Genomic DNA, 21,268 nt, shown 5'->3' on the forward strand with positions numbered 1-21,268 from the left:
CAGCCTGGTTTTTGCAATTATAAGCTTTTACCGGGGGATCTTTTAAGAATTTTCTATTGGTTACGATGTCACGCATCGTGAAGAAATGCCGAGTATATGTACAATCGACAATGATGAGTGAAGAGGAATTTCCCCAATAGATCTCCTGATTTGTACACAATTTATAAACTAATATTAGAGGTAGTGAAATATTTGTAATTAGTTTAGAGGTCCATCTTGGCTTTGTACCTACATAATAAATAAATGCAAATTCACTGATGTGATTTTACAAGCAGTTGTCTCAACAAACTCCGTCTGGGAGGCGAAAGCAAGATTTGTCAAATAAACACGACAATTTAGACACGTTCTAAAGAAAAAAGAAGAATGACATTTCCAAAACCAGTGTCAAACGTAGAGGCTGCTGCTTGTTGTATTTGAAAGTTTTCAATTGCAAAATGAGCTTCCAACTAGCCTTATTTTATTGGGCTTCCAACATAGCAACTGTCGGTGGTGTTATCTTTTTGGCTGAGCACTAGAAAGTTGTTATTAACAATTATCTATCGTTCACTATTATTTATGCCTCTCGAACAGGACGTTTTTTATAACTTTTGTACTGAAGCATTCTTGCAATCTAATTAAACTATCTTCGTCTTTAAAGGCTCCTTGGAGGCCTTTTTTTCTATATTAATTTTGAAACTTGGTAGGAATAAGGTAAAACCAGTTATTGTTATTCCAAAAGTTGTTTTAGACTCTACCGGTATCTTAAAAAGACAATCAAACAAACCTGACCCGTAGGAATTTAATGTTCGCCTTTGAGCAAGATGCTGCCGAAAGAAACAAATCAGATACAGTAACGTACAAACTTCTTAAATTACTGACGGTTTGTTTAAAGATATTACAATTCTTATCAGTTGTTTTAGAAGCTTAGCCATGCGCACATTGCAGACAGGTCCGAATACCTTCAAAGCAGTAAACACAACTTGCTCTCGGTCGTTCAACGAGCGACATTAAGAGCTTCGCGGCCTTTGGCATAGAATATGATTAAAGGTGTGATAGGAGTGCCGGGACAAAAACAATCTGCGAGACCATATCCCTTAGATAGGCCTATAATAGCAAGTCGTGTTTTATTAGAATTATAAAGCAATTTGAAAACTCGGTAAAATGGGACAGTCCGTTTTGCCGGGATGGGATTTTTTGTATGAGAAGCTTCCAGAGATTCGCGAGAGAAGTCAAGAGTTAGAGACTCAGGGATGGTCTTAAAGCAAAAAGTTCAAACATGCAACAACACTTCTACAATTTTTTTAAATGAAGGCGTCCTTATAACTTTGTTGACAGCAACGACCCTACAGTGAAAAACAAAGCAATTCTTCTGCAAATGATATTAAGTCTCTTACTATTTACAAGCTTTACTTATGCTTCAACTTGATTTTTTTAATTTCACTTCATTATCAAAATCTGATCGCCAAGGCGTTTTAAGCCTCTACTTGCTTACAACCAGTCTTGGTAAGGCACTTATCATTTTTTAGTTTCCTCACCATGCAAAAGCTACAGGTGCTGCTTGACATTGGTTACTTGACTGTTTCAAAATTGCGAGCGTCTGCTAATTATTCAGGATTTAGAACTCTGCTTCTTCTTTCAAATGTATCTAAAAAGCCCTTCGGAGCTACATTTAGAGAATAATATTTTCTAGTTCTTAAGTCCTTCATTTCTTCAGACCATAAATTATCTTTTCAGTTTTGCTTTTAAGATCATATTTTCGTTGTTCTTATTTCAAAGCGTAATAGGCGAGAAGTAAACCATGTCAAGTTCGCGATACCAAAAGTAAAACGGATTATATATCATTTTTGCCACAAACACTTATATCAATAGAGACAGGAAAAGCATTACATGATAAACATTCTAGGAATAAACACATTCATTAAAACTTTTGCTTTGCTCTTTCATTTTAGCTCTTACTAATTCACTACCATATGATATTTTGTGTCTCGTTTTTGAAGCAATAAGCAGAGTTTTCTCACTACTAGATCCTCAGCTAATCATGATAAAATGCCAATTTGATTCAAAGTAGTGCTCTTTTGATAATGAAACTACAGTTAGTCTTAAACATTGTCATTCCTACTTTGGTAACAAGGTTTTATCATTTCTAACTTTCAAAACGAACTTCAGAAATTAGTTTAAGTATGATATAAACACGATTTAGAATGGGGGTTTCGCACAGCCTCAGTATGATTTTTGCTGAAATCTTTTCAAACCTTTGAATAAACGTGTCTTACACATTTACACTGCATTGCAATGTCACGTAGCAATTAGACATGCACGAAAGCACCGCTCTTCTTTTCACCTATTTGAATGCAAGACAGATTCAGTCAATCTTTCTAGCTGCGAAAAGTATATTTAGGCCGCTTGTGCAGTGTATAAAAAACTTTGCGCAAAAAATCATTGTAAACAAAGAGCTTACAGAACAACTTCTTTCATTTTTGTTCTCTTGTGCTCTCTTTTCGCTCTCTTCGCAAAATGCTGTTTAAAGAGGATGACTGGCATCGCTGCTATCAATGATTGGAATTTGCAACGTTTGCTATGCTTTTAGAATTTTCACGAACGCTTAAATGAATCTTTCGACGAAAGACGTCCATATTTTGAGCAAAGCAAACAATAAGCAGAAGCTACAGACGAACAATCTAATCAGTGACCTTAACGCACCCTTTTTTGGCCCATCGTGAAAATATTGAAAGAGCCATAATCCCTTACACGAGGTCGCTCGCGAATTCGGCCGGCCAAGTTTCAGGAAGGACGCTTTCCTAGATGGCCGAATATTTGCACGCCTAAGTGACATAATATGAGGTCGTTTAGCCGACCCCATGTAAATGCATCCTTAACAAACAGAAAGTGTCTTTGTAGAAATACTTAGATGAAACTTTCTTGCATTGTGTGTCCTTTAATTATCGTGAAACATTTTCTTAAAACTTTTTAATGCTTTTCAACCCTAACTGTCCCAAAAACATTCTTGCGTTGAGTAAAGAGCAACATAAGAGTTAGTGCAGAATATGCATCTCAATTTCTACTACAAATACAATTTGATGATTATAATCTGAAGTACTACATTATCAGACGATCGATATTGAGAATTAGCAACGAAGAGATGTTTCATCTCCTAAAAAACTTTCGTACCACCAACATTTTGGTCCAAACCTAATTACAATAAACGAACTTCTTTTTTCTAGATATATCAAACTAGAACATATGCTTAACGACATATATAATGTTCGATATAATACATGAACCTCATGGCTTCAAAATGCTTTTATTGGTAATATCCTCTGTGCTGTTGAGCATATGGTTCGTAGTAATTGTTCATAACTTTGTAGTCCATTGATAATTGGCCTTGATAGCTGCTTGGTTGTGTACTATGCTGCCCATGCAGATAGTTGTGCCCTTGGGACATGTGAGGTGCATGAGAGGAAAATTGGCTGTAATTTGGCATCACAGAATTACAAGTAGGAATATGGTAATGTCCAACATGGTCCACGCTTTCGCTAGACGAAGCAGACAGTGCCATTGGCACATGGAACGTTCTATTGTCACAAGCCACCATATCCCTTTCATATGTTTGCAGAGGGTATTGGTCTTGAAATGACGACTGAGGATTCCTTCTGGCTCGAGTTTGGCGTCTCTTTCGAAAATCACCTCTCATAAAGCGAGAAAGATACGTAGGGTGTATTGCCCAGTGGCAACTCCGGCCGTTTTCAGGCCTATGCAGCTTCATAAAGCAGTCGCTGAGTGACAACGTGTGCCTGACACAGTTTCTCCAACCATTTCCTTTTTCTTTTAGAGGTGGGAAACGCCTCTCCATAAACTCGTAAATCTCATTAAGAGCACACCGTTGCACACTCTTGCTTAGGATGGCCTGGGCTATCATGGCAGTATATGATGGCAATGCATTTGAGCTTTTCGCCGCGCCGGCTTTGTCGTTGTTTTCAGGTCTTTCGCCTCCCTGCTCACTATATGTTTGCATGTAAGCCATTTCTTTAATGCGACTCTTCAAAACACTTTCAAAAGGTTTGTTTACTTTTTCGCTGTGAATTTTCTCTACGTCTTTTCTGATGCTATCGTTCAAAATGAAATCCTCTTGTGAGTAGTTGCTTGCTCACATTGATCAACGATCATCTGCCTCTTCATCGTGGTGGTGCATCTTCTTAAAAACGGGAAGCGATGCACCGTACTGAATTATCTATAAATTGAATTCGGTAGAGATATGGTTCATTTTTCTGTCAAAGCTAACATCAATGGTTTAACCTGTTTTAGTAATTGATTACAGCGTAGCCCCAGTAACTCGATCATTCTCAGTGACTTTATCCACAAGCATGCAAAGTCGGTTCACCTGGCCGATGAACTTGTTTTACAAACAAACAATTCTGTCTTTCAAGCAAATGTTACCGTTGATATAATGTTATTAAAAGTGATTCGCGTGCAATTCTTAATGATTCACGACAAAACCTTTTAATTTAAACTAAAAAACATTCTGAATGCTTTGTGAGATTCCTAACAACCTTATATTCATAGTAGTTCGCTTCCTCTTTTCACCTGAAACGATGGGATTGTACGCAAAAAGTATTTTCGGGCATAAAGTCGTATCAAACTATATAAAATTAAATGTATTCGTGAAAGACTATAATATTTCTATGAACAAATATAATTCTAAAGAGTGTCAGAAATAACTTACAAATTGTTTCTTCTTTGTAGCGTTGCTTTTTTTCAAATGGGCAAGCCCCAGAAGGGCTGTAGGTGAAAACGAGTGGCATGATCACTTAAACGAGTGGCATGATAACTTCTATTCTAATGGCATTCTAATGGCATGAATATAAGTAAAGCACACACATGCCTGAAGCATTTTTTAAAAGTAGCTCAACCATCTAAGTTGTAAAAAGAACCGGAGGCACTTTCATCTTTAACCTAGGCATCTAAATAAGCGTTGTAATCAGGGCTTCTTCCTTGCCCAAAGTCCATAGAAAGCTGTTTTTGTTACACAATGTTATCGAGAATCCTCTGTTAGCACTTAACACTGAAGCTCTAGAAATTCAACCGACTTTTCATTTTCTGGCCCGAGTAACGTGATGCTGTATCCATTAACAGTTGCTTTTGAAATAACAATCAACAACCTTCTTTTCAGTAATCTCCCATCTGCCGTACTCATTTCCAGTAGCATTATACAGAAACAAGCGATAATTTTGAATCAATTTTCTTAATTATCAAATCAAGTGTATCCATTAAGGCTTGAGTTATGTCATATGGGTAAGGACTATAAAATATCATATACACGTTTTCGCTAAACCTTTAGAACTTTGAGCAAGGTTCCCAATTCGGTTTGAGCATAAAATATATCTACATGCAAGACACTATCTTTGTATGGCGGTAGGAAAAATATTTCAACCAAAAAATTGTCAAAGACTACACATTTGCTACTAAAAACGCGTATTATTATAGTCTAAAAGTTAGTTATAATCTAATTCCAAACCAAATTTATTTCGTCAGCGCCCTAGTTTAATTTAGTTCGTCAGCGCTTACGCAAAAAACATCCAAGAATCCTCCCTCTTTACATACGAAAATAGATTTTCACGCTACTTGATATTTATAATAATATAATCACAATGATGTAAGACATGAAAAATCTTGCTTTTATATCGAGCCAGTGATTCACTGATAGGGTATACAATTCTATGGTTCTATTTATCCACTTGAAATTTCTCGCAAAAATACATAAATGACATAAAACGTCCAAAGCAACCCCTAGACCCTATAACTTTACGGTTTCATGAAGCTGGATCATAAAGTTATATGATACTATCTGATTATACTAGAAATAGCTCTTGCTAGTACTGCCCGCAAACAATTAGTTCCTTGATAATGATTGTTTTGAAAATGTAGGTCAGGATATTCGAAGAAGACACCATCTTGGGTTTTCACAATTCTATAAAAACAGCTGCTCTAGTTGATGCTAAACTATTCTTTTTATCAAGAATTTTTGGTGTTCAGTTTGCCTTTGATTTAAGTCCAACGCCCTTTTGAAAATCATGAAGTTTTTCGAGGGTTTGACATTTATTTTTCGATAATCACGACAATCATAACTTTTGCTCGTACGGTCTCGAGTTTTTGGGAGAAAAGTGTGGCATTCGACTGGTTTTGATTCCCAAAACTTCGAATCAAAACTTCCATCCATTGCGGAGAACAGAGCTGTGATGCAGCACCGTTTTCGTGCCAAAAAACCGAAGGCCTTTAACAGAGTCTTGGCAGAGCAACGCTCCGAAGATAATTCCCTTCCGCACAAAGAGGTGGCGGTTAACGGCCTCCTCGACAAAGCCGATTGATTGACAATGAAATTGATTGACAGTTGTCATGGCAGCAGAAAAGTGACAAAATCTGCTGAAAAAGTGCTGACAACATGAACTGAAGCTTCCATATGCTACTTATACGCGGGGCAGACTATAAGCCCTTCACTCGCGCGCTATCGCGCGCGAGTTGCGGGCAATTATGATTATAATGATTTTGGCATTGACCTGTTCCGATGAAACACCGTTCATGACACAAACATCAGGTACTCCAAATCGCAGCAACAACGATTTAGGAATGGCGGCAGGAGAAGCATGGATGGCCTAGGCAACCGTTCACCAATTGCATTGAAAATCAGTGAAATTATCGTCAGATAGTAATCTGACAAGGTAAGCCTTAGAGCATCTTTTTTGAATTTACAACGAGTTCTTTTAAATTTTGAAATGCAACTAGGGGTATAGTCTAAATCCAGTTTTACTCTGGAAATTAAAGGTTTCCTTTCACCTTTTGTTAACACGATATGCCTACTAGGGTTTGCACTGTGAGTTTACGGAAAGTCTCCTCAAGTTTGATTTTTTAGTACTCAAAATGTGAAAAGCTACACAGGTGAAAAGGGGTTTTTAAAATGTGTATTGCTTTAAAATTGGTTGTATCTTATTATGTTGATTTACACTGAAAAATTATTTGATCTCGATATTTGTTTCCTCTAGACCAGTTTTTTGTTTCCTCTTGAATGTTTTTTACACTCAAGTTGAAGTCAATGAGGATTCTCTGCTCATTTTTGTCCTTGCTTGCGTCATTTTAGGCTTACAGAGAAGGGGGTAAAGGGGGAGTTGGCATCAAGACAGATTTAGAGGGCCCCTCTGCAACAATCTACCAACTTCTAATAAAATTGTAGTTGTCATATCTATTGTATGTATAGCAAGGTCTGGATCTGAAAGAGTGATAATAACTCTTAGCATCCATACAACAAGAGAAATATTGCTAATAGAATTTATGCTCAAAGAAAGTGCTGCTTTGAAGGATTTGCCAAGAAATATTGCTGATATGAAAACTTTGATGCTGATGATCAAATGTCAGTGTTTCTTTTAGAAAAATAGTGACAGCAGTTTGAATGACTTTAAGATGATGATAAATGAAGAGCTGTTTTATTTAATAATCAACACATGTACAATTACTCCTCTAAAAAGGATTTTAACTTCATTAACATTAGATCCATATATATTTCTAATGTGAATTACGTAGTTTAGCACTAAATGCAGAATCAGCAGTGTCTTGCAATCCTTTGCTTTTAGGTAAGAAAGATGACAGCATTAAAGCCAAAGCAACATTCTGCTCCAACTGTTGAAGAAATTCAATCTGATGTTCTGACTGAGGTAAAGAAATATTTAATATGGTGTTTTATTTCCTTTTTTGATAAAATTTTGCTCTCTTCCCTTCTTGGTATAGCATATAGTGATTCCTATAAGCATGCAAAATTTGCCAATTGATAAAACTGTAAAAAAATCCAAAAATATTATTATCTATTTTAGAATACATGTGTTTTAATTTGTTGAGCCCCAAACATCCTTTATTGCTGCCTTGTATGAAAGGTGACATTGCTATGTGCCTTGCTAATTTCTTTTTTATGAATAATAAGTTTTACTTCAAGTAATCCTAATTATTTCTCTTGTTTTATTGCAACAAAGTATGCAGCTCAATATTGGGCCCCACACAGTAAGGGAGTTCATTCTTCATTTGATGCGAAGGTAAAGTCTTATTCTAATAAAGTTGAAATCATTAGGTAGCTTTTGTTAAGTTCTTGCTATGGTTGTGTCAACAGGGTTGTTTCCATTTTATTTGGGCTGTCTATTTTATTTTATTCTACTATATATATATTTTTATCAAAAGTAATACCATTACTTTGGCTGTTGCTTATTTTTGTTGACATAATATATTTGAATTTAATTTTGTTTCTTTGAATAGGTGATTTTTTTTTAAATTTTTTCAATGTGATTTCATGACTATTTTTTACCTAAATTTGAAAAAAATTGCTGTCTATCGTAGATCATAGAAAAAATTTACTTCAAAGAACTACTACCAAGCAAGTGAGTATTTTGGTAACATAATTACTACTGTCTGGGCCTAAGTTCGTAACTTAACTGATACTGTAAACATTTGCTAATGCGACTGGGAGTGTTTTATTATCATACAGAATATAATTTGAGCCCGTGAATATTTTTCATTCTTTTCATTCGCTTTTCTTTTAATCATTACTGGTCTGCACTGTAGTAGGTCTGCTCAGTGTACTGTTTTCCAATTCACTTTTTTATTGTGGCAATGAAGTAGATGTATGTAAAAAAGTATTCAGATGTGAAATCTGTTATATTCATATCACTCTTTGATCCATTGATAGATTTCAAGTTCGACGTATCATGCTGTTGGAATTCAGGTATCAAGAAAATTATACCATTTTGACCATTATTACTTTGTGTTTCTCTCATAAAACTCTAAAAGGAACCATTTTTGCAAATTAACATATTGACTCAATGTTTTGGATCAAAATTTAAATTTAAATTTTTCATAATGTTAGTTAATGAACAATATTTCAGTCTTATGGGTAATAGTGTTATCATGTGCAATTTATTAGGGGGCAGATTTACATATTTAGAAATGTTATCAACTCATCTTACAGTAAAAGCCATAGCATACATAATTATTTTTCTTCTGACAATCCAAATGCTAATGTTAAATAACGCCTAAGGGTAAGCAGCAATTTATGCCCAGATTTGGATTGAAAGTAATATGAGAGGAAGAATTTCCCAAATTGGTTCTGATATTTATACATTTCTTTATAAGAAATATTATCTAAACTTGATAGATGTTGGGTGGCTGTCATCGGGTTTTGCAGCTTATTATTTTGTCATTTGGTTTTGGAAAATCCTATCTTGAAATATCATGATGCAAACGTCTCTGAACAAATTTTTTTCTTAAGCATTATCTTTTATTTACAGTCAGTACTTAGAATGCTATTTATGGCCGAATTTTGACGAGCAAAAGGTAAATTGGTATTTGATTTATATCTTTCTTTTAATGATACTTTGCTGTTGCAATAACCAGCTTGTGATTTTATTTTTACCAATATAGCCAAAGTAAACTTAATTCTTTTCTTTTTAATCTTAAACTTTTTTAAGCTAGTCACTTAAATCTCTAGTACCATCCATGTTTTTTCTGCTGTTTGTTGACACAGACAGAATGAATTGGCTTCAATGTTCCCTTCTTACCTTTAACAAGTTTGGTTGTAACTGCTGAAAGCTTATTTTTTTCTTATTCTTTTCCTTTTTTAGTCTTACTCTTTACCATTCTTTTTTAGTCTTCAAAGGGTCATGTGATGTCAATATGCATGATGGTTAACGAGAAATTTAGAGAAAAAGTTCCAATGTGGGAGGTATGTTTAATGCTTTAGAGACAATTTTTTAGAGACAATAATGAAAAGGACAGATTCTGTAACTGTCCCTGAATGAGACATCGTCATTATCACCCTCTTACCTATTAAGTTTGCTGCAACAGGCCCCAGTATCTGAAAAATCTTGCTTGAATCTGTGTTTTAACCAGCCATTGATCCAAGCTTTTTATAGTACATCATATACTGTATACTGTCTGGTGAGGTAATAGTTGACAAAATCCAAAGAAGTAGATAATTTATTTGTGCCAGTTTTTATCACTATAATCATATTTCTATGATCAATTTTTTTGTGCAATTATTTTTTGGTGCAGCATTTCTTTTCAATATACCTCCCAGAAAATGCCATATCCTCAACAAAAATTACCATAGCGATTCAGACCTCACTCACTTCTGAACAGTGTGGCAAATGTTTGGTATCAAAATGCTTTCTATAGCTGAGGCAGGTAACTTTGTCCAAGGCTTTTTGTTTTCTGTGGTCAAAGCCTTGTAAGGCTTCCGGAGAATAGACACCCCCCTTTTCAAACACCTCCCTCCAATGGACACCTCCCTTCAAATGACAGTAACTGGTCTCACAGGTTTTGCTTTGTATAGTAACTTTTGTGAGTGTTAAAAGGTTTAAACTTATTTGGACCATAATTATTGAATTTTCAAGGAGAACAGTATCACATAGGTTAAGATTTTTCTTGACCTACACCAGCTGTTCTCAAGTTCTAAACAATTTTTACGATCGCCATTAACATTTTAATTTGTTTAAAAGATTCTAATGTTTTATTTTAGGCTTTCAAATCAGATCCAGCGAATTTTCCCGGACTTATTCGTCGTGTCATGAAACTAAACATTGATGATACAGGGGTAAGTGATCAACTTTAACACTAGAGGCACAAAAAATTCACCATCCATATTTTTATTCATGTTTTCTCAGAATCTAAGGCAGTCCATCTATCAGCATTTGTATTTGGAACTCTTCTTCTGTGCAGTGCAAAAAACAAGGCACCAAATGTTATAATAAAATTTAGCTGTCTGTAAGGTGCCTGAAGTAACAAAGGCTGTACTTTTTCTTGAGGTCAATACATTAGGTTTGTGGGAGCAATTACGCATTGAGAATATTGCGATATCTCAAATATGTTGATTTGTAAACTTATTTATTTTCTTTGTATATTTTCTTTATTTTCTTTGTATATTTTCTTTATTTTCTTTGTTAAAATACAAGATTGAAATAACTTAAGACCTCTGTACATTTATATTGGAAATTTACTCATTTCAATCACAAAGATAAGATATTTATCATTTCACAAGATCGCCGAGTGTTACAAAAGACTAATTGAATATTTGCCCTATGGTATTAACGTTTTTTAAATCGATCTATATTTTAGGAAATATCAATTAAAGAACAAACCATTGCTCTGATATTTCTTACTCACTGCTTCAACAGCTTGGTAAGTTTTTACTAAAGCAAGAGTAATAGACGTTATACTTGCTTTATCTTTGAATTATGGTGGCTTTTAATGTCTGTACTTGATAAGCAATAATACAATTAAATATCCAGAACTCCAACATTGAAGGAAAACTTGGTAAAATATGAAGACACAGGGTTCAAGAGACCATCTAATTCATATATTATTCCAGTTAATTTGTCAGATATTATTCTAGTCAATATTTCTTTAAGGTTTGTTGTAAGTTAAGCATACAATTGAAAACCCTGGGTACCAGAGCTATAAAATTTTGAGTGCGTAAACAGATGGCCAAAAAGAGAAGTGCAATGGGCTCTTCGACGTCTTGGAATTATACAAGAATGCTTTTCATAAACTAGTTTTTGCAGAACATGGAAGGAGTCTCTCTCTCTCCCCTTTTCCCCTGTTGGTAAGAGTCATAATGATTGCATTTTTATTGCTAAAAGCATTGGTTATATTGAAAAAAGCACTGGTAACCAATTATGTACTACATCCAACCCGCATATCGTGTTCATAGATTTTCTAGACACGCTCAGGCAGCTAAGCCCTTACTTTAAAGACTTTATTAAGCCCAGTATGGCCTAACGGAAAACAAAGAACCAATTGTCTACAGTTTTGAAGAGGACGACCATTCCAAAAAATATAGCTACAGTTTTGAGCAGCACGCCCATTTCAAATAATACCGCTACACTTCTTCTTTGGTTAGGGGCTCTTCGTTTACTTCCGTGCAGAAAGGTAATCTTTAAAAATTGGTTGCAGCCGTCATTGTGAAAACATGCTCGGTATCTGCATTGTAGGCGTGGGTCACGGTTAGCAATGGCTCATCAGCTTTAGCATTCCTTCATAGATGCACAAGTTGACGTTTATATCTTCTAGGTAAATGTCTTCTAAGTTTCACATGCTCTTCTATACAAGTAATAAAAATTATGGATAACAGATATTGCATGTGTATAAATGAAGTTTTCTCTCAGATCTTTGCTAATAACAGATTTATATCTTATATGCTTCGTATCTTTTTAGGAAGTTGATCTAATCAGGGAAGAAATCCAAAAACTCATATCCTTGCGTATATGGTCGTGCATTTTGCCGGTATGTTTCTTCGTTTTTTTCTTACTGTTGATGCAAAGTGTTCAGCTAGAAGATTTTTTCGCTTTTCGGAAATGGAGATTGTACTTGCATTTCAGCGGCAGGAAATGTTTTTCGATCGCCATCCTTTCAAATCGCATGACAATTTTTCCCGTATTTTTCAATTTGGTATAATCATGGCAAATCCACCATTGTGAGTAGGTAGTTGAAATAGCCAAACTAGGGCCTGTTTACGTAGAGGAGTGCCAGCACTGCTAACCCAGCTCGCTCACCAGGGCAGAATAATTCTTTCGTTCAATCCCATTAGAAAGAACTTTATCCCAGGCAAGAGAGCCAGTCTGGGTTTGTACATATGTCTATAACTTCCTAATTTCTCGCCTGACCAGGCTAGCCTGTTTCTCATGTGAGCAAAAGATGAAAAAGCAGAAGTTATTTTTCATGCAGAGCTCAGTCATCCAAGTTCGGTCTTTTGCATGGACATCGCTGGCTGTATATTCATTTAAACAAAATGCGGATTTGCATTGCAGTTTTATTTTTCCAATGGATCACGCCTAGGGTTGCCTGGTCTGCCTGCCTCCATGAAAACTGGCCCTAATAATATTGGAGAAACTAGAGGTTTATCATTCTGGTTAGAGCTGTTTGGTAGTTTTAGAATCCTGATTTAGAATTGTTGTACCTCATCTGTAATAATTTTTTTCATATGGTGAACAGGCATGCAATATGTGAAACGACTTTTGAAAACCACTTTTCAAGATACACTAAAGCATTTTGACACACTTCTAACAATCGTTCGCCTTAAAATTGCTCTACATTAGATAAAACTTCATGTCTGTGTTTTACCGAGAGTCTTTCAACAGGCACCTTCCTGTATAATTCACTCCCAGCCTTATAACTAACAGGTGCTTTGAATCCTAATCACAAAACATGTGCAAGACCAGTTTGACAACTGCTTGGAACCTTGTTTGACAACTGCTTGGAACCTTGTTTGACAACTGCTTGTGCCAGACCAGTTTAACAACTTGTTTGTCCATTTTTCCCATTTTTCACGATAATGCTTTTAACAAAACCGCCCTTTTCTTGCCTCGGCTTCATTTTTCGTGAAATCGTCTTTTATTTTTCATCAAAGGGAAGACTAGAACAGGAGCTGAAAATATTTCCGAAGTATCGAAAATTCTGGAATTTGATGAAAAAGAAAGAAAGTCAGATGGATGAAGCCGCTTTAAAAAGGTATGATCTAAATGCATTGCCTCATGTATTTTGCTTTCGCTATGATCAGTTTGGTTTCATGGGGTTTACAACTGACCATTGAGGAAGCCTGCTTTCAAAATCAGTTCAAGGCAACTTCAGAGAACAATTAGTACGAGACAATTTTAAAAGAATAGCAACACGATTATCGTGAAACAGCGAAATTAAATATATACCCCCCCCCTTCTATCATGACTCAATGTCTTTAATATTAAAACATTGTTTTATGAAAGTTATCTGTTTTTCAATGAAAAGCTTCTTTTGATATGAATCTAAATTGTGAGTGATTTCAACGAAAGTAGCAGTGAGCTCAATGTATACTTTTTTATTAGAATACCGTAATTTTTCTAAGCCTCGATATTTTTAAAAAAAATTTGATATTGAGCCTGGGTATTTTCTTAAATAATTCGATATTGACAACATCGCATATGAAAAAAATGTTCTTTTGCAGAAATTGAAAACTGGGCCCAGAGCTCAATACTCATTATAACTATATTCTGATAAAAATGAGTAGCTAAAAATATGTAGCAATGGATCAGAAGATTCAATTACTTGTATAAACAATAAGTCAAAAAGAATCAGGCATCAATATTAGGTCAAATTAAGCTAACAATTAACATAAATTATTTTTTGATAAAAATCAAATAAATCTATTCCAAAGCTCGGTCATGTGATTCCTCTAGGATTCGAAAACACATGCGACAAATGCTAAGAATTATGGAATTGTTTTAGATATTTTACAATCAGACCTCATTTAGGCACGAAAGTTTGACGACAGCGCAGTTTCGCAGTACTTTCCCAACAGTTTTGGTGCCCGGATCGTTTTTCTCCACTTTTTCTCTTTCCTCTACGTTGTTCGCTGTTGCTTCTCTCTTTTATTATTGTTGTCTGAATATTTCCACTATAGTTTTTGTCTTTCTCTAGATCGTATTCCACCTCCGCGTACAGTTTCTTGTTTCCATCGTCATTCTTTCTCACAACATATCCCGGCCACCGCATTCTTGGTTTCCTTCTTCTCTGTTGCTCAATTTGCTAAGATTAACTTTCATTGACGTTACTTTAACAGTCTTCTTTTTCTGCTAAGGCCGACTCTAAGAATCTTAACCTCTCTACCTTTGGCAATACTTCCCTATTCCTGCCCTCAATCCTCAAAACATGCCTCTCCGTTTTCTACTTGCATAGGTTATATCGTTCCTAGGAGGGCTCGCGCCACCAAAAAAACTGAATTTCCTTCCTTTCTTATTAACAATCCCTTTTGTTCCTATTGTTCTCAAACAGTGGTGACCCCAATGATTCGAACCTTTCTACAGTACTCTACCCCTATCTGTACCACTTCCTCCCATGTTGCTTGAGTTACAAGGTCATCAGCCAATAATTTTGCAGGTTTTCTGAAAAAGCTAAAGCTCTTTTGCATTTATAACCGTCACAAACAAAAAAGGTCTGAAAAGCAAAGTCCTAGTAAGGTCACTTTAAACTTACCAGTGAATTAAGAAAATGTTAAAAATTAAAACTAAAAAACCGTTTGAAGAAATATTGAGCTGTCTTTGCTCTGTTGCAGCCAGTTAAATGTAAATATTGAAATAAAGCAACGCAATTTGCAGATAATTCAAACAAATTATTTTCTATTTTAGGGTCAACGAAGAAAGACAGTTCCTATCAGATCTGATAAAACTGTTTTTCAAAATACTGGACACTGTTCCAGCACTTGGTAAGAAGTATATAGAAAATTAGTAATGAGATAATTACTGCAACGAAAATCCTATGGTATAATGCATGGCTATGGTATGGGTTATATCTTGCAAATGACAGAAATGATTTTTGAAATTTTTTTTATTTCTTTCTTATCAATATTTTGCTTTACTTCTACTACCTAATAATTCCTAATAACAATATATTCCAGGTTACATCAATAAATAGCTTGGTCTGATATATTTCTTCAGCTAATCTTACCTATTTTTGGGAAAGAACTGTTTGGGAAGTCCTCCAAGATTTGATCATAAGTCGAATAAATTTGAAATGTTTGTAAATGGTTTTAGAAATTTTTTGATTCTGATTAAACGCCTTAAAAACCTTACCAATATCTGAATACTGAGTCCAACAAAAACGTAATTGGAAATTTTGTAAATTATCAATCGATCTTGAACTGTATCTGAAATATAGATATTGCTAACAACAGGGAAATTTCCGAGGGGCAATTCACTCTTGAAAATAGCGTACGAGATTTTCCCTAAAACAAAAGGATTTCTAGGGATTTTCAGATAAAACAATAGGATTTTCACAAAAGGTGTACGATATTTTCTTGGAGTGATTTGCCCCTCTGAAATTTCTGTATGAAGAAAAACTCGAATCCTGATAAGCCATTGGTCAGTATATTAATTTATTGGGTTGGGTCTTAACCATTCCTATCTTATAAATTGTTCTCTAGTGTTTTGAACAGCCAAATAATAAATGAACCGAAATCACAATTCCAAAAATGTCCAGAACTTTTTATTTTCGAGTCGATTTACTTGCTGTGGAGTGAAAACAAAACCCTTAATTCTAAACTCGAGCCGCCCCTAGCTATTTGCCTCGAAGGCTCAGCTGACGAGGTGGCCGAGTGGTTAAGGCGATGGACTGCTAATCCATTGGGCTCTGCCCGCGTGGGTTCGAATCCCATCCTCGTCGGAGGTCCTATGGTGTAATGGTTAGCACTCTGGACTCTGAATCCAGCGATCCGAGTTCAAATCTCGGTAGGACCTAATATTTTCGTTTTGCTCCTAATATAATTTCGTTTAATTGTTGCCTTTTATAGTCCATTTTTTTATTTTATGCAAAATACATTTATCACTCTATATTTGCGTCTTAAAAAAACTGGCGAAAAACATTTAACCATCGATTTTTTTTCCTTAAAATTTTTTTGATTTGATTTAGATAGATACAAAATTTTTGCTCCTTGTTTTAATGACAACTATCATTAAGTAAATAAATAAGGTTCATTTAAGATTCGCCATTTTTCTTTTAGTTCGCGTCTGGAATATTTCTTTTCTCATTATTTATGTTTATCATAACAGTTTCTAGATGCAAGGCAACACTATATTTTCCCACTTCTTTCGCAAGCGATGTTCTTCTTTTTATTATTCCCTCATAATTGAAATCTATTATCGTCGTAATCATATATAAAATAACGAATGAAAGTCGTTCTTGTAAGCTGTCGGTCCTAATATAATATAAAAATGAAAGGTGCCACATGTTTGTATAGTGTGTAGAATAACTTAATAACTAATCATTTTTATTGTTTTCATTGTTGTGTTGGATTAGTTGATTATCCAGTTTTCCTGATTTTATAAAGAAGTTTTATCTTGTGGTTTTTAAGTGTTTAATCCTTATCTACTTACAGCTTTATATCTATTTAGTGAAAAGAACATCAACAATATGATAGTGCAAATTTTTACCCTGCTGTCATTTCATCTCCTGTTCTTTTAATTCGTAGGTTCTTTCGATAAAGACATAAAAGCTTACTGCGAAAGATTCGTCGAGTTGATTATTGATCTCTTGGTAAATATTTATTCAATATTCATTATAATCACAAGGAACTGTCAAGCTCCACGTCTTTATAAGGAGGCTAACTCGAGACCTAATTCTTAAAGTTCCTTATCTTTAAACCATTTTTGATCGAATTGTAGCATTAAAAGTTCCTTAATAGTTTCTTAATTTAGCTTCGCCAGGCCTGGCCATTTGAGGACAGCCATAGTTCTTGCTCGCTCCCCTCCAGGCTCTCCTCAAACGCTGGAGGGGAGCTAGAGATTGCTCTCCTAAATTGTTCTAAAAAACAAATTTGCTCTCCTTGAAATCAATTTTTCCTTTGTTTCTATTCTTATAGCTCACCTGAATACTACTAGGAGAGCTCTTTACTGCTCTTTTGTTAAGAGTCTTACGGCCCGGCCTGCTTCACATTTTGTGCCATGAGAATAGCACCATAACACGTTGAAATTCTCTACGAGTGTCGCTAGATTCTTTACTGTTACTGAAATTACTGAGGGACAATAGACAGCAAAGCCGAAAATTACACAATGAAACACTCGATAGCTACCTTCGTAACACATAATTTACCTGATTTTTAACTCCAAATGAATGAAACCGCGTTCCTAATTTTTTGCAATGAAGAAAATATTCAAAATTTAAAATTTTTTAGAAGTCTTGTCTCTAGTAATAACAGCCCTTAAATTTTTTCCATCTTCCAAACTTAGATTCCTCAGCTATTAAGTGGCTCCTTAGAAAAAAGCGTGTATCGAAATATATGACGATCTAATGGTTCTTCCTCTTTTGATGCTCTTTACCTTCACCTTGATTTTTCAACATTTATGTTTTCATTTATCATCCTTATCCTTTATTCTTTTTGCTCTATCTTTCTTTTCTCTGTTTCTTTTTGTCTTCAGTTTTTTCGTTGGTTTTCTTTAATTCCAAAAAATTCTAATTGAACTTTGAAAAATCCTTATGCAAATTGCCTATGCTTTGAACTTCATAGGACACTGGGCTGGACAACCGTTTTGGTGTCCAACACAACATTCCATAAAAACGTTTCAGTTTCAATGATTATTCTTCTAATTGGTTATTGTTGTAATTAATCTAGCATGTCTTTGCTATTAATTCTGTGGTTATCAATGAAATTTGAATTTGAAATATAACTTCACATTCAAAGAAAGTTTTTGTGGAACTGTAATCCCTGTTTTTCTTTTAAATTTTACGAGATAGTTTCGTTTTTTTCCCAGCTTCTCGAAATAAGCCTGTATTGTATTAGTAGCTGCAATTCTCTACACTTTATTTTATACTGCAATTTCATTTTCCATCTTGTAGTCGATGCTTCCGACCAGGAGATTCGTCAACGTCCTCCTGGATGATCATCATTTGGTGGTATGCTCACTTGTTTTCAAGAACCCAGATACGGGAGGGGGGGGGGGAATTAAGTAAAATACTTTCATTTTGTAAAGTATTGCTGTTGTTACATTTATTTTTCAGGGTAGGCCCCCTAAACAAAAATTGTATCTCTGTCTTTGCTTGTTTTATTGTTCATCTTATTCTAACTAGTAAATTATCATTACCAAATCATTGATATATCTTTTTAAGTTACTGATAACAAATGTCCAGAGCATAATTGTTTATAATGATTATATCGAGGGCTGATACTAACATAACTTTCTACTAACATAACTTTCTACTATTGATTAAAATTACTGTTTACCGGTCTGTCATAAGGTACTTGATGCCGCATATGCAGCGCTGTCCACGTCTTTGGTGTATAGAACAGGGTGGTTCTAGTTTCCTACGCCGAGTTTCATGCTTTTTGCGATCATTACGCAACTGTTGCATATTTCTACAATTATATTTTTTGATCTTACGCATATGTTTTTTTATTTCTTTCTGGTGATTATGTCAATGGCTGTTACCCTTGTTATACGCCTAACAGGTGAGATGCAAGCTCTCTAACATAGCAAAAAGAGAAAAGGAAGGACATTTGTTTAATCAGGTAAACTAACATTTGCTTTTGGTAAATTTTTTTATGAAATTCATTTCTTGTAGACTGGCCGTTTCCCTAGCGCCATCTCTAATTCGCTTTTTGTATTTGAGACCAATAAAAACTACTATAACCTAGATTCGATTGTTCCCCTTTGCAATATACTGATGACAAAATTACTTTAGAAAATGTTATGAACTTGTCTGGGTAATAAAATTATATAATTTCGGGAAATATAGGAATAGGACTTAGAACCTATTTTTAGAATTGTTGTAATGTTCTAGAATTAAAAGACTTCGGTGATTTGCAATTGCCATTTTTCGTCACAAAATTCTTGTGTAGCCTCTCTAAGTCGTATAACAGCACACCGATCTAAGTCATGCTCCATCGATATAAATAAAAGTGTCATTTTGTTAATCTTTGTTTGTACATCATTTATTTCAGTTGGTTGACGCTCTTAATTTCTATTCACGATTTGAAATCAATGAGCATACAGGTACGACTTTATTCTAAATTATGGAACAACTAGAAATATGTTTTAAAGTCTGTAATTCGATTTGTCGGTGATATAGTATTTTAGGTGGCGATACATTTTGAGAATTGGAGAAAAGTAAAGCTAAGTTTTTAATCTCTAGATATCTGTTTCGTGAGTAACTCACTCTTTAGGAAAGCAACAAAAATACAGTTCATATATTTTTATAAATACAGCTTATATGTGTATTTCAAAGTCTATGTTGTTTAAGTGTTTATGTTTGTCTGTATTTTTTGGCTGCAAATAGTGAGAATATTATGTTCAAAAAATTGAACTTTAGAATTTGAGGTTGCTGAAAGAACATCAGGCATGTGAGATAAAGATAACCTTTTGACCTTTGTGTCGGACTATTGACCCGCATAAGTAGATTTCATGATTTGCAATCCCCCCCCCCTTATGGTTTGTCAAAAGATTATTAAAATATCTTACTTTATTCATAGGAACTGCACTTACTGACCATGAAATGTCTAGCTTGCACTGTGAAAAGATAACCTCTCTACAACGAGCTGCATTTAAACATTTGCGAGACGATTTGCTTGATTTTTGCATGGGAAATGTTGCGAGTGTGGACAAAAGAGAGAGCCTGACAAAGCTTTTAGGAGTCTTAAGGTTTGCTTTTTTGATTCGCCCTGTTTAGTAAAGAAACTGTACAAGCATTCTTCATTGCCGTTTTTGTGTTTCTTCTAGTTACGCTATGATATCTTCCTATTGTTTTAATCGTGTAAATGGTTCTCTAGTTTATTGCAAATATATGCACTTCATTTTTCTTTGTAGTTAATGCCCTCTTGAAGGATTTTTTTTCATGTCTGAATTAAAAAAGGTACAAAAGCAATGAATTTGTCACAAGTAACAAAAATGAAACAACTAGAAATCATTTCTCCAGGCCTGTCAAACAATGTTTGTGAAAGGTGAAGGCCTCCAGCACCCCTGAGGGGGTTTGCGGGTGTTAGGTTATCCAACTTTCCGGATTGCCTATCCTTTGGTTTTCTAAATGTGCGATAACCGCCAATTTTGAAACAAACTATTTGATGTTATAAAAACTAATTTTTTCGTAAATATTTGAAAGCGAGACGTATTTTTGTGATGGCGCTGAATAGCCCGCGCCTTTAGTTTGGCAAGGGCATTGGCGCAGGCAATCACCCGCGTGAAACGAAAAGGGCTGCATTTCTGTAACTGGGTTGTCTGTCATTCGTATCCTGCTTTCTTGAGTTATTTAACCATAGTTTCTTTGCCACATTTTCATCAGAATATTCACTTACTTTTCCAGTAAAAAAAAGTTACATACATTAGCGGAGCATTTGAAACTTGTTCCAGAAAGGAAATCCGTTCCAAAAGATGTATCTTTTGGCAAATCGTTCCTGCTAGAATTACTGGTAAGCACAAAATTGTTTACATTGTGCGATATTATCGCGCACATTCGATTTTCTGCCGAGAGTTTTTTCTGATTTTTGGCAATTATCGAAAATTTCCATATAGGACATTTCATCGAATGACATAATTTTCAGCAAGTTCAGCATTTTTTATTAAAAAAGTGTTGTCTAGTGCTACCTTGTATTGTTCTTCCGTTTTCCGAGAAGGGGAAGGAAAAGGGGTAATTCAAACCAAGATTCACTAAGCCAGAATTTAATTAACACATTCATTTCTTTGTTTTCAAAGCTGATTAAACTTCAATATTTCAATAAACATTGTCGTTTAGTATTTCTCCTATGCAGCCA

At 34.9% G+C, this 21,268-nt stretch overlaps 1 protein-coding gene and 2 non-coding genes across 3 annotated transcripts in view; all 3 read left to right on the forward strand.

Annotated features, from left to right (window-relative positions):
• Positions 1-6,539: 6,539 nt before the first annotated feature.
• Positions 6,540-21,268, forward strand: part of LOC135685581 (RNA helicase aquarius) — a 52,516-nt gene continuing 37,787 nt past the window's right edge. Inside the window, exons 1-18 of the mRNA XM_089110430.1 lie at positions 6,540-6,692; positions 7,599-7,679; positions 7,992-8,051; positions 8,350-8,390; positions 8,699-8,734; positions 9,297-9,342; positions 9,656-9,730; positions 10,526-10,600; positions 11,122-11,184; positions 12,220-12,288; positions 13,412-13,512; positions 15,162-15,238; positions 17,000-17,064; positions 18,364-18,420; positions 18,974-19,033; positions 19,466-19,517; positions 19,994-20,162; positions 20,821-20,926. Of these exons, the coding sequence (XP_088966556.1) occupies positions 7,608-7,679; positions 7,992-8,051; positions 8,350-8,390; positions 8,699-8,734; positions 9,297-9,342; positions 9,656-9,730; positions 10,526-10,600; positions 11,122-11,184; positions 12,220-12,288; positions 13,412-13,512; positions 15,162-15,238; positions 17,000-17,064; positions 18,364-18,420; positions 18,974-19,033; positions 19,466-19,517; positions 19,994-20,162; positions 20,821-20,926 (1,224 nt within the window). The 5' untranslated portion in view covers positions 6,540-6,692; positions 7,599-7,607. The remainder of the gene's footprint in view (positions 6,693-7,598; positions 7,680-7,991; positions 8,052-8,349; positions 8,391-8,698; positions 8,735-9,296; positions 9,343-9,655; positions 9,731-10,525; positions 10,601-11,121; positions 11,185-12,219; positions 12,289-13,411; positions 13,513-15,161; positions 15,239-16,999; positions 17,065-18,363; positions 18,421-18,973; positions 19,034-19,465; positions 19,518-19,993; positions 20,163-20,820; positions 20,927-21,268) is intronic.
• On the forward strand, positions 16,113-16,194 carry Trnas-gcu (transfer RNA serine (anticodon GCU)). The gene has a single exon. It is a non-coding gene; the product is annotated as a tRNA-Ser (tRNA).
• Positions 16,197-16,268, forward strand: Trnaq-cug (transfer RNA glutamine (anticodon CUG)). The gene has a single exon. It is a non-coding gene; the product is annotated as a tRNA-Gln (tRNA).

The sequence above is a fragment of the Rhopilema esculentum genome, chromosome 10, assembly GCF_057945365.1.
Source record: "Rhopilema esculentum isolate cy_ngs chromosome 10, ASM5794536v1, whole genome shotgun sequence".
NCBI classification, from domain to species: Eukaryota; Metazoa; Cnidaria; class Scyphozoa; order Rhizostomeae; family Rhizostomatidae; genus Rhopilema; species Rhopilema esculentum.